This window comes from Tribolium castaneum, chromosome 8 (genome assembly GCF_031307605.1).
Source record: "Tribolium castaneum strain GA2 chromosome 8, icTriCast1.1, whole genome shotgun sequence".
Taxonomy (NCBI): Eukaryota; Metazoa; Arthropoda; class Insecta; order Coleoptera; family Tenebrionidae; genus Tribolium; species Tribolium castaneum.
In genome coordinates this window covers 4,358,878-4,372,239 of record NC_087401.1, presented here as the reverse complement: position 1 = coordinate 4,372,239, position 13,362 = coordinate 4,358,878, and the positions used below count along the sequence as shown (strand labels likewise).

Below are 13,362 nucleotides of genomic sequence, written 5' to 3'. Positions count from 1 at the left end.
AAGAAGAAGACATAAAAGTCACTAAAGGTTTCAAAGTTGTCTTTAATCGTCATTTTAATAACAATAACATTAATAATAATTGTTAGGTTGGCAACTCTCACGTGGGCGACACGGGAGTTGGAGGGGGGTTTTTTTGGCAGAGTGAGTTAGTTAGGTTATGTCGCAGAAGGGGCCTGGACGCACCCTCAATGCTCCGGGATATTAGTCAATAAACAGTTATAAGGTTGAATGGTCTATTTACAACTAACCTAACATGGTGTCAGTGTTTTAAAATCCGAATCCCGCTCGTGTTACAAATTGTGAGTGTAAAAACCACCACAACTATCACGATGGATGCACTTCAGGCACAAGTGGCCGAGTTGGAGCAAAAATATGCGGATCTCATGGCACAAGCACAGGCCCGGGTTCAGGCGAGTGACACACCGTCAAAGCAGGCTCCAACGAGTAGCATCGTCTTCAGCAACTCCATTCCGATTCCGGAGAAATTTTCATTCGAAAAAGAAGATTGGCAAGTGTGGATTACACATTATGAACGTTTTAGAACAGCAACAAAACTAGACAAAAGCACACAAGCAGAGCAAATTAATAGTTTATTGTTGCATATGGGGGCGAAAGTTACAAAGTTTATGGAGGCTAAGCAGAAACAGGAAACCGATTTTCCTAGTTACAAAGCGCTGAAAGAATTCTTTGATAACGAGTTCAAAGACACTCCTAATACAATCTACGCACGAGCTAAGTTTAACAGACGTGACCAAAGGGAAGGTGAGGACGCCCAAACGTACATCGCTGACGTCATAAGCTTGGCCAAAACATGCAATTACAGAGATTTGGAGGAGGAACTCATAAGAGATCGATTAGTTGTTGGAATTCGTGATGAAAAATTGTCGGAAAATCTACAAATGAATGACAAATTGACACTTAAAACAGCAATTGACAAAATAACTCAAGTGGAGAGGATTAGAACCGAAAACAGAGAACTAAGAGTGAGAGAGGAAACGGTAAACAGAGTAGCTAGAGACAAAGCCAAGAAATTTAACCATAAATCCGTGAAATATGAAGGAAAACAGCGCAGGAGCAAAGATGGAAAGCAACAAAGTGAACATAAATTTAAAGGTTGTATAAGGTGTGGAAATTCGAACACACACAACAGGATGGAATGCCCAGCCAATGGACAAACGTGCCATAAATGTAACTTTAAAGGCCATTTTGCATCCAGATGTAAAACAAAGAACGTAAACGCAGTGGAATCTGAAACCTCAATATCAGATGATACTGATGATAGCTATGATTCGAGCTATGATTGTAGGGAGATTATCAATATTAATCGAGTAAAGTTGGACAAACCTTGGGAAGCGGTAGCGGAAATTTTTAATACAAACATTGTATTCAAAATAGATACCGGAGCCGATGAAACCATAATATCTAGCAAAGAATTCAAAGATAAACTTCAGGGGAAAGTAAAGTTACAAAGAACAAAAACAACACTGTTGGGACCCGGAAAAGGAAACCAGAGAAAATTGGAAATAAAGGGAGAGATAGTAGTTCCTCTTAAATGGGAAAATAAGATAGAAAATGTTAGATGTTTCGTCGTTGATACACCAGATAACTTACTGGGAAGACCAGCCTTACAAAAACTAGACATGATCAAATGGACTGGCAAAGAACTCGTTGCGAGTGACAGTGTTATTAGACATGTAACTAGCAGAAAAGCTGATGAAAAATTCCAACATAAGATGATGGTGAAATATCCAGAGGTGTTCAAAGGCTTGGGAACTCTTAAGAATTTTGAGTACACAATTGAAGTAAAATCAGACGCACAACCTTGGACCTTAAACACGCCTAGAAGAATTCCACTCCCCATGATGGATGTAGTAAAAAAGGAGCTGGACAAGATGATTCGCGAAGACGTTATAGAAGCCATTAATGAACCTACTGAGTGGTGTGCACCTATGGTTATTGCAGCGAAAAAGAACGGAAAAATTCGCGTGTGTTCAGACTACACCGAGCTAAACAAGTGCGTTAATCGCGAACTGTACCAATTACCGTCGGTCGATGAGACAATTTCGAAACTGAAAGACGCGAAGTGGTTTACCAAGTTAGACTTTTCCAGTGGCTTTTGGCAGCTTAAACTTTCACCGCAATCGCGCAAATATACCTGTTTTCTCACACCATTTGGCAGGTATGTCTACAAACGCATTCCATTTGGGATCACCTCAGCACCAGAAGTTTTCCAAAAAACCATCAGCGGCGTAATCGGCAAATTAAAAATGGAACACGTCCATGTTCATGCTGATGACATCCTCATCACAGGCCGCAACGAAGCTGACCATGACACAAACGTGAACAAAGTGTTAACACTCTTATCGGATCACGGCTTGACTTTAAACAAATCCAAATGTGAATTTAAAACGAACAAGACCTTATATTTAGGATACTTAATATCCGAAAATGGTGTTCAAGCCGATCCCAAAAGCGTTGAAGCCATTAATAATTATCCCGCGCCATCGTCGGTAACCGAAGTTAGAACTTTCCTCGGCATGGTTAACTATGTCTCAAAATTTATCGTTAATACTTCGAAAAAAACCCAATCATTACGTGAACTACTGCACAAGGATAAACAGTTTGTATGGACAGATAAACATCAAGCGGATTTTGAAAAACTTAAAAGTGAAATCGCATCATCGCGCGTGTTAGCCAAGTTTAGCACGGACAAAAAATCGCGAGTGTCGGCAGACGCATCGTCTTTTGGTTTAGGTGCCGTTTTAGAACAGTTACAAAGTGACGGAAATTGGAAACCTACTTATTTTTGTTCGCGTACCCTCGAACCATGCGAGCAAGCCTATGCTCAAATTGAAAAGGAAGCTCTCGCCATTACATGGGCGTGTGAAAGACTCGAAAATTTCTTACTGGGCGCTCATTTTGAAATTCATACCGACCATAAACCGTTAACAGTAATTTTGGCCACCAAAGAGCTCAACAAACTATCCAACAGGCTACAAAGATTTCGCATGCGGTTATTGAAATTTAACTATACTATAGAATACGTTCCAGGTAAAACGTTTTTCGTTCCCGATGCATTATCCAGAGCACCAATCCAAGGCAGAATTCGACACCAAGACCCACTTCTAGAAGACATTCAAAATCTCTACATCAATTTCGTGATGCGTGAGGTCGTTACAGAAATTTGTTCAACGGAAGAAATCAAGTCTTACCAAAACAAGGACCCAACGTACAGCAAACTCAAAGAATACGTCAAAAATGGTTGGCCACAGAAACACAAAAGCGACCCGTTAGTCAGTAAATTCTTCTCTCATCAACAAGACTTAAGCATCGCTCATGACATTGTTTGCTACAAAGACCGAGTCGTCATTCCTGGTCCTCTTCAGAAGAAGTGCCTCTATGTGCTCCATGACGGACACTTCGGTATTAATAAATGTTTGGACCGGGCCAAAGCTACTGTGTGGTGGCCAGGTATCACAAGAGAGCTTAAAGAAGTCGTCGGGAAATGTGAAATTTGCATCAAACTACGCAGACCAACGGTAGATCCCATGTTACCATCCGAAGTTCCATCTAGACCGTGGCAAACAATTGGTGCCGACCTCGCAGAATATCATGAGTCAACTTACTTAGTGGTACAGGACTATTATTCCAAGTATCCTGAAATCAGAAAACTTCGCACCACCAAAGCCAAAGTTGTTATCGAGACCTTCAAAGAAATGTTTGCTAGACATGGTATACCCGAAGTTGTCCGCTCCGACAATGGCAAACAATTTGATTGTCACGAATACAGAACTTTCAGCAGAAAATATGGATTTAAGTTAATTACCAGTAGTCCCCATTACCAACAGTCAAATGGACAAGCCGAAAGTGCTGTGAAGCTGCTCAAAACGATATTGAGGAAAAATGAAGATCCATATCTTGCACTTCTTACCTACCGCAATACACCTACTAAATGTGGATTGTCACCTGCCCAACTGCTCTTTGGCAGAAACCTTCGAGACAGACTGCCAAGGTTACCTTCAGGGTTAAAACCTGCAACTATCGACCATGACACTGTCAGACAAACGTTAATCAACAATCAAGCAGAACAGAAGTCCAACTACGACAAACGACACCGAGTAACAAAAGAAGAGAAAAATCTAAAAGAAGGTGATCGCGTATGGATCATAAATATGCAAAAGGAGGGAGAAGTACAACGCAGATGTGAAGAACCAAGGTCATATTTGATCGAGACTGACGGCGGTTGCGTCAGACGAAATCGAAGACATCTTCAGCCCTTACCAGACAGAAATAATGAACCCGAACATGACCCAGAACAACCAGACGAATCAGAGGAACCAAAGAAAAGACCAATCAGAAGACCCAAAAGATACCAAGATTATTATTGTTATTGAAATATGTATATTTTGATACCTCAGGTAGTTAGTTTCATATTTAGCTTAGTTTTGTATTTAAAAGGGGGGATGTTAGGTTGGCAACTCTCACGTGGGCGACACGGGAGTTGGAGGGGGGTTTTTTTGGCAGAGTGAGTTAGTTAGGTTATGTCGCAGAAGGGGCCTGGACGCACCCTCAATGCTCCGGGATATTAGTCAATAAACAGTTATAAGGTTGAATGGTCTATTTACAACTAACCTAACAATAATAATACTAATAGTACTAAATTTGCTTATATGCAAACGCTTAATTAAGGTAACCGTGTTTTGGTTTCTTGCTCATATCTCGAAAACAGTTACTCCTATCAATTTTTATCTTTTTACTAAAATTCAAGCTGACAAAATTTCCTACAAAATAGTTATTTGCATTTTTTATGTAGGACTAACCATAAGCGAGATATAAGATTGAAAATAATTAATATTTAAAAAAGAAGTGCTTTAACAGAAAATGTCTTGTGATTTAAAATACACTTAATTTATTAGGTCCAATACTTTATTAAAAAAAAAAGGGGGTGACATATAAGTCACTGAAGTCTTCAGAGTCGATTTTAAATGCTGCATTTTCGTCTTCGTCTCAAACATTGAAAACTGAATTACATTTTTGTTCTGAAACGGTAACAGTTTTTACTTTGGTTTTTCGCTTATATCTCGAAAACAGTTACTCCTATCAATTTTTATCTTTCTTTCAAAATTAAAGCTGATAACATTTCCTACAAAATAGTTATTTGCATTTTTCTTGTAGGACCAACCATAAGCGAGTTATAAAGTTGGATATAAATAATATTTAACAAAAACTTGCTTAAAAATAAAATGTTTGAAATACTGAAATTAAACTAAATTAATTGTGTCTAACACTTTAGTAGAGAAAAAAGAAAAAGACATAAAAGTCACCAAAAGTCTTCAGAATCGTTTTTAGTCGTCATATTAATAACAATAACATTAATAATAATAATACTAATAGTACTAAATCTGCTTATATGCAAGCGCTTTATTAAGGTAACAGTTTTTTGGTTTCTTGCTTATATCTCGAAAACAGTTACTCCTATGAATTTTTGTCTTTTTTTCAAAATTAAAGTTGATAAAATTTCCTACAAAATAGTTATTTGCATTTTTCTTGTAGGACCAACCATAAGCGAGTTATAGAGTTGGATATAAATAATATTTAACAAAAATTTGCTTAAAAATAAAATGTTTGAAATACTGAAATTAAACTAAATTAATTGTGTCTAACACTTTAGTAGAGAAAACATAAAAAGACATAAAAGTCACCAAAGTCTTTAGAATCGTTTTTAGTCGTTATATTAATAACAATAACATTAATAATAATAATACTAATAGTACTAAATCTGCTTATATGCAAGCGCTTTATTAAGGTAACAGTTTTTTGGTTTCTTGCTTATATCTCGAAAACAGTTACTCCTATGAATTTTTGTCTTTTTTTCAAAATTAAAGTTGATAAAATTTCCTACAAAATAGTTATTTGCATTTTTCTTGTAGGACCAACCATAAGCGAGTTATAGAGTTGGATATAAATAATATTTAACAAAAATTTGCTTTAAAATAAAATGTTTGAAAAACTGAAATTAAACTAATTTAATTGTGTCTAACACTTTAGTAGAGGAAAAACGAAAAGACATAAAAGTCACTAAAGGTTTCAAAGTTGTCTTTAGTTGTCATATTAATAACAATAACATTAATAATAATAATACTAATAGTACTAAATTTGCTTATATGCAAACGCTTAATTAAGGTAACAGTGTATTGGTTACTTGCTTATATCTCGAAAACAGTTACTCCTATCAATTTTTATCTTTTTACTAAAATTCAAGCTGATAAAATTTCCTACAAAATAGTTATTTGCATTTTTCATGTAGGACTAACCATAAGCGAGATATATGATTGAAAATAATTAATATTTAAAAAAAAAGTGCTTTAACAGAAAATGTCTTGTGATTTAAAATACACTTAATTTATTGGGTCCAATACTTTATTAGAAGAAAAAGGAAGTGACATAAAAGTTACTGAAGTCTTCAGAGTCGTTTTTAAATGCTGCAGTTTCGTCTTCGTCTCAAACATTGAAAACTGAATTACATTTTTGTTCAGTAACAGTCACAGTTTTCTTATTGGTTTTTTGCTTATATCTCGAAAACAGTTACTCCTATCAATTTTTTTCTTTCTGTCAAAATTAAAGCTGATAAAATTTCCTACAAAATAGTTATTTGCATTTTTCTTGTAGGACCAACCATAAGCGAGTTATAGAGTTGGATATAAATAATATTTAACAAAAATTTGCTTTAAAATAAAATGTTTGAAAAACTGAAATTAAACTAATTTAATTGTGTCTAACACTTTAGTAGAGGAAAAAGAAGAAGACATAAAAGTCACTAAAGGTTTCAAAGTTGTCTTTAATCGTCATATTAATAACAATAACATTAATAATAATAATACTAATAGTACTAAATTTGCTTATATGCAAACGCTTAATTAAGGTAACAGTGTTTTGGTTTCTTGCTCATATCTCGAAAACAGTTACTCCTATCAATTTTTATTTTTTTACTAAAATTTAAGCTGATAAAATTTCCTACAAAATAGTTATTTGCATTTTTTATGTAGGACTAACCATAAGCGAGATATAAGATTGAAAATAATTAATATTTAAAAAAGAAGTGCTTTAACAGAAAATGTCTTGTGATTTAAAATACACTTAATTTATTTGGTCCAATACTTTATTAAAAAAAAAGGGGGTGACATATAAGTCACTGAAGTCTTCAGAGTCGATTTTAAATGCTGCATTTTCGTCTTCGTCTCAAACATTGAAAACTGAATTACATTTTTGTTCTGAAACGGTAACAGTTTTAACTTGGGTTTTTTGCTTATATCTCGAAAACAGTTACTCCTATCAATTTTTATCTTTTTTTCAAAATTAAAGCTGATAACATTTCCTACAAAATAGTTATTTGCATTTTTCTTGTAGGACCAACCATAAGCGAGTTATAAAGTTGGATATAAATAATATTTAACAAAAACTTGCTTAAAAATAAAATGTTTGAAATACTGAAATTAAACTAAATTAATTGTGTCTAACACTTTAGTAGAGAAAAAAGAAAAAGACATAAAAGTCACCAAAGTCTTCAGAATCGTTTTTAGTCATCATATTAATAACAATAACATTAATAATAATAATACTAATAGTACTAAATCTGCTTATATGCAAGCGCTTTATTAAGGTAACAGTTTTTTGGTTTCTTGCTTATATCTCGAAAACAGTTACTCCTATGAATTTTTGTCTTTCTTTCAAAATTAAAGCTGATAAAATATTCTACAAAATAGTTATTTGCATTTTTCTTGTAGGACCAACCATAAGCGAGTTATAGAGTTGGATATAAATAATATTTAACAAAAATTTGCTTTAAAATAAAATGTTTGAAAAACTGAAATTAAACTAATTTAACTGTGTCTAACACTTTAGTAGAGAAAAAAGGAAAAGACATAAAAGTCATTAAAGGTTTCAGAGTTGTCTTTAGTTGTCATATTAATAACAATAACATTAATAATAATAATACTAATAGTACTAAATTTGCTTATATGCAAACGCTTAATTAAGGTAACAGTGTTTTGGTTTCTTGCTTATATCTCGAAAACAGTTACTCCTATCAATTTTTATCTTTTTACTAAAATTCAAGCTGATAAAATTTCCTACAAAATAGTTATTTGCATTTTTCTTGTAGGACCAACCATAAGCGAGTTATAGAGTTGGATATAAATAATATTTAACAAAAATTTGCTTTAAAATAAAATGTTTGAAAAACTGAAATTAAACTAATTTAATTGTGTCTAACACTTTAGTAGAGGAAAAAGAAGAAGACATAAAAGTCACTAAAGGTTTCAAAGTTGTCTTTAGTCGTCATATTAATAACAATAACATTAATAATAATAATACTAATAGTACTAAATTTGCTTATATGCAAACGCTTAATTAAGGTAACAGTGTTTTGGTTTCTTGCTCATATCTCGAAAACAGTTACTCCTATCAATTTTTATTTTTTTACTAGAATTTAAGCTGATAAAATTTCCTACAAAATAATTATTTGCATTTTTTATGTAGGACTAACCATAAGCGAGATATAAGATTGAAAATAATTAATATTTAAAAAAGAAGTGCTTTAACAGAAAATGTCTTGTGATTTAAAATACACTTAATTTATTAGGTCCAATACTTTATTAGAAAAAATAGGGGGTGACATATAAGTCACTGAAGTCTTCAGAGTCGATTTTAAATGCTGCATTTTCGTCTTTGTCTCAAACATTGAAAACTGAATTACATTTTTGTTCTGAAACGGTAACAGTTTTTACTTTGGTTTTTTGCTTATTTCTCGAAAACAGTTACTCCTATCAATTTTTATCTTTCTTTCAAAATTAAAGCTGATAACATTTCCTACAAAATAGTTATTTGCATTTTTCTTGTAGGACCAACCATAAGCGAGTTATAAAGTTGGATATAAATAATATTTAACAAAAACTTGCTTAAAAATAAAATGTTTGAAATACTGAAATTAAACTAAATTAATTGTGTCTAACACTTTAGTAGAGAAAAAAGAAAAAGACATAAAAGTCACCAAAGTCTTCAGAATCGTTTTTAGTCGTCATATTAATAACAATAACATTAATAATAATAATACTAATAGTACTAAATCTGCTTATATGCAAGCGCTTTATTAAGGTAACAGTTTTTTGGTTTCTTGCTTATATCTCGAAAACAGTTACTCCTATGAATTTTTGTCTTTCTTTCAAAATTAAAGCTGATAAAATATTCTACAAAATAGTTATTTGCATTTTTCTTGTAGGACCAACCATAAGCGAGTTATAGAGTTGGATATAAATAATATATAACAAAAATTTGCTTTAAAATAAAATGTTTGAAAAACTGAAATTAAACTAATTTAACTGTGTCTAACACTTTAGTAGAGGAAAAAGGAAAAGACATAAAAGTCACTAAAGGTTTCAGAGTTGTCTTTAGTTGTCATATTAATAACAATAACATTAATAATAATAATACTAATAGTACTAAATTTGCTTATATGCAAACGCTTAATTAAGGTAACAGTGTTTTGGTTTCTTGCTTATATCTCGAAAACAGTTACTCCTATCAATTTTTATTTTTTTACTAAAATTCAAGCTGATAAAATTTCCTACAAAATAGTTATTTGCATTTTTCATGTAGGACTAACCATAAGCGAGATATAAGTTTGAAAATAATTAATATTTAAAAAAAAAGTGCTTTAACAGAAAATGTCTTGTGATTTAAAATACACTTAATTTATTAGGTCCAATACTTTATTAGAAGAAAAAGGGGGTGACATATAAGTCACTGAAGTCTTCAGAGTCGATTGTAAATGCTGCATTTTCGTCTTCGTCTCAAACATTGAAAACTGAATTACATTTTTGTTCTGAAACGGTAACAGTTTTCACTTTGGTTTTTTGCTTATATCTCGAAAACAATTACTCCTATCAGTTTTTATCTTTTATTCAAAATAAAGCTGATAAAATTTACTACAAAATAGTTATTTGCATTTTTCTTGTAGGACCAACCATAAGCGAGTTATAAAGTTGGATATAAATAATATTTAACAAAAACTTGCTAAAAATTAAATGTTTGAAATACTGAAATTAAACTAAATTAATTGTGTCTAACACTTTAGTAGAGAAAAAAGAAAAAGACATAAAAGTCATCAAAGTCTTCAGAATCGTTTTTAGTCGTCATATTAATAACAATAACATTAATAATAATAATACTAATAGTACTAAATTTGCTTACATGCAAACGCTTAATTCAGGTAACAATTTTTTGGTTTCTTGCTTATATCTCGAAAACAGTTACTCCTATCAATTTTTATCTTTTTACTAAAATTAAAGCTGATAAAATTTCCTACAAAATAGTTAATTGCATTTTTAATGTAGGACTAACCATAAGCGAGATATAAGTTTGAAAATAATTAAAATTTAAAAAAAGTGCTTCAACAGAAAATGTCTTGTGATTTAAAATACACTTAATTTATTGGGTCCAATACTTTATTAGAAGAAAAAAGAGGTGACAGAAAGGTCACTGAAGTCTTTAGAGTCGTTTGTAAATGCTGCATTTTCGTCTTCGTCTCAAACATTAAAAACTGAATTACATTTTTGTTCAGTAACTGTTACAGTTTTCTTATTGGTTTTTTGCTTATATCTCGAAAACAGTTACTCCTATCAATTTTTATCTTTCTTTTAAAATTAAAGCTGATAAAGCTTCCTACAAAATAGTTATTTGCATTTTTTTTGTAGGACCAACCATAAGCGAGTTATAGAGTTGGATATAAATAATCTTTAAGAAAAATTTGCTTTAAAATAAAATGTTTGAAAAACTGAAATTAAACTAATTTAATTGTGTCTAACACATTAGTAGAGGAAAAAGAAGAAGACAAAAGTCACTAAAGGTTTCAAAGTTGTTTTTAATCGTCATATTAATAACAATAACATTAATAATAATAATACTAATAGTACTAAATTTGCTTATATGCAAGCGCTTTATTAAGGTAACAGTTTTTTGGTTTCTTGCTTATATCTCGAAAACAGTTACTCCTATCAATTTTTATCTTTTTACTAAAATTAAAGCTGATAAAATTTTCTACAAAATAGTTATTTGCATTTTTTATGTAGGACTAACCATAAGCGAGATATATGATTGAAAATAATTAATATTTAAAAAAAAAGTGCTTTAACAGAAAATGTCTTGTGATTTAAAATACACTTAATTTATTGGGTCCAATACTTTATTAGAAGAAAAAGGAAGTGACATAAAAGTCACTGAAGTCTTCAGAGTCGTTTTTAAATGCTGCAGTTTCGTCTTCGTCTCAAACATTGAAAACCGAATTACATTTTTGTTCAGTAACAGTCACAGTTTTCTTATTGGTTTTTTGCTTATATCTCGAAAACAATTACTCCTATCAATTTTTATCTTTCTTTCAAAATTAAAGCTGATAAAATTTCCTACAAAATAGTTATTTGCATTTTTCTTGTAGGACCAACCATAAGCGAGTTATAGAGTTGGATATAAATAATATTTAACAAAAATTTGCTTTAAAATAAAATGTTTGAAAAACTGAAATTAAACTAATTTAATTGTGTCTAACACTTTAGTAGAGGAAAAAAAAGAAGACATAAAAGTCACTAAAGGTTTCAAAGTTGTCTTTAATCGTCATATTAATAACAATAACATTAATAATAATAATACTAATAGTACTAAATTTGCTTATATGCAAACGCTTAATTAAGGTAACAGTGTTTTGGTTTCTTGCTCATATCTCGAAAACAGTTACTTCTATCAATTTTTATCTTTTTACTAAAATTCAAGCTGATAAAATTTCCTACAAAATAATTATTTGCATTTTTTATGTAGGACTAACCATAAGCGAGATATAAGATTGAAAATAATTAATATTTAAAAAAGAAGTGCTTTAACAGAAAATGTCTTGTGATTTAAAATACACTTAATTTATTAGGTCCAATACTTTATTAGAAAAAAAAGGGGGTGACATATAAGTCACTGAAGTCTTCAGAGTCGATTTTAAATGCTGCATTTTCGTCTTCGTCTCAAACATTGAAAACTGAATTACATTTTTGTTCTGAAACGGTAACAGTTTTTACTTTGGTTTTTTGCTTATATCTCGAAAATAGTTACTCCTATCAATTTTTATCTTTCTTTCAAAATTAAAGCTGATAACATTTCCTACAAAATAGTTATTTGCATTTTTCTTGTAGGACCAACCATAAGCGAGTTATAAAGTTGGATATAAATAATATTTAACAAAAACTTGCTTAAAAATAAAATGTTTGAAATACTGAAATTAAACTAAATTAATTGTGTCTAACACTTTAGTAGAGAAAAAAGAAAAAGACATAAAAGTCACCAAAGTCTTCAGAATCGTTTTTAGTCGTCATATTAATAACAATAACATTAATAATAATAATACTAATAATACTAAATCTGCTTATATGCAAGCGCTTTATTAAGGTAACAGTTTTTTGGTTTCTTGCTTATATCTCGAAAACAGTTACTCCTATGAATTTTTGTCTTTCTTTCAAAATTAAAGCTGATAAAATATTCTACAAAATAGTTATTTGCATTTTTCTTGTAGGACCAACCATAAGCGAGTTATAGAGTTGGATATAAATAATATATAACAAAAATTTGCTTTAAAATAAAATGTTTGAAAAACTGAAATTAAACTAATTTAACTGTGTCTAACACTTTAGTAGAGAAAAAAGAAAAAGCCATAAAAGTCACTAAAGGTTTCAGAGTTGTCTTTAGTTGTCATATTAATAACAATAACATTAATAATAATAATACTAATAGTACTAAATTTGCTTATATGCAAACGCTTAATTAAGGTAACAGTGTTTAGGTTTCTTGCTTATATCTCGAAAACAGTTACTCCTATCAATTTTTATCTTTTTACTAAAATTCAAGCTGATAAAATTTCCTACAAAATAGTTATTTGCATTTTTCATGTAGGACTAACCATAAGCGAGATATAAGTTTAAAAATAATTAATATTTAAAAAAAAAGTGCTTTAACAGAAAATGTCTTGTGATTTAAAATACACTTAATTTATTAGGTTTAATACTTTATTAGAAGAAAAAGGGGGTGACATATAAGTCACTGAAGTCTTCAGAGTCGATTGTAAATGCTGCATTTTCGTCTTCGTCTCAAACATTGAAAACTGAATTACATTTTTGTTCTGAAACGGTAACAGTTTTCACTTTGGTTTTTTGCTTATATCTCGAAAACAATTACTCCTATCAGTTTTTATCTTTTTTTCAAAATAAAGCTGATAAAATTTCCTACAAAATAGTTATTTGCATTTTTCTTGTAGGACCAACCATAAGCGAGTTA

At 30.9% G+C, this 13,362-nt stretch overlaps 1 protein-coding gene across 1 annotated transcript; it reads left to right on the top strand.

The window, feature by feature from the left end:
• Positions 1–329: 329 nt before the first annotated feature.
• LOC107398499 (uncharacterized protein K02A2.6) lies at positions 330–4,394 on the top strand. The gene has a single exon (XM_015982731.2). The coding sequence runs from the start codon at positions 330–332 to the stop codon at positions 4,392–4,394; it is 4,065 nt and encodes a 1,354-aa protein (XP_015838217.1).
• Positions 4,395–13,362: the final 8,968 nt, after the last annotated feature.

Bases quoted from the DNA above. Each gene is read 5' to 3' on its own strand.
- LOC107398499 (XM_015982731.2), top strand. From the start codon at position 330: ATGGATGCACTTCAGGCACAAGTGGCCGAGTTGGAGCAAAAATATGCG.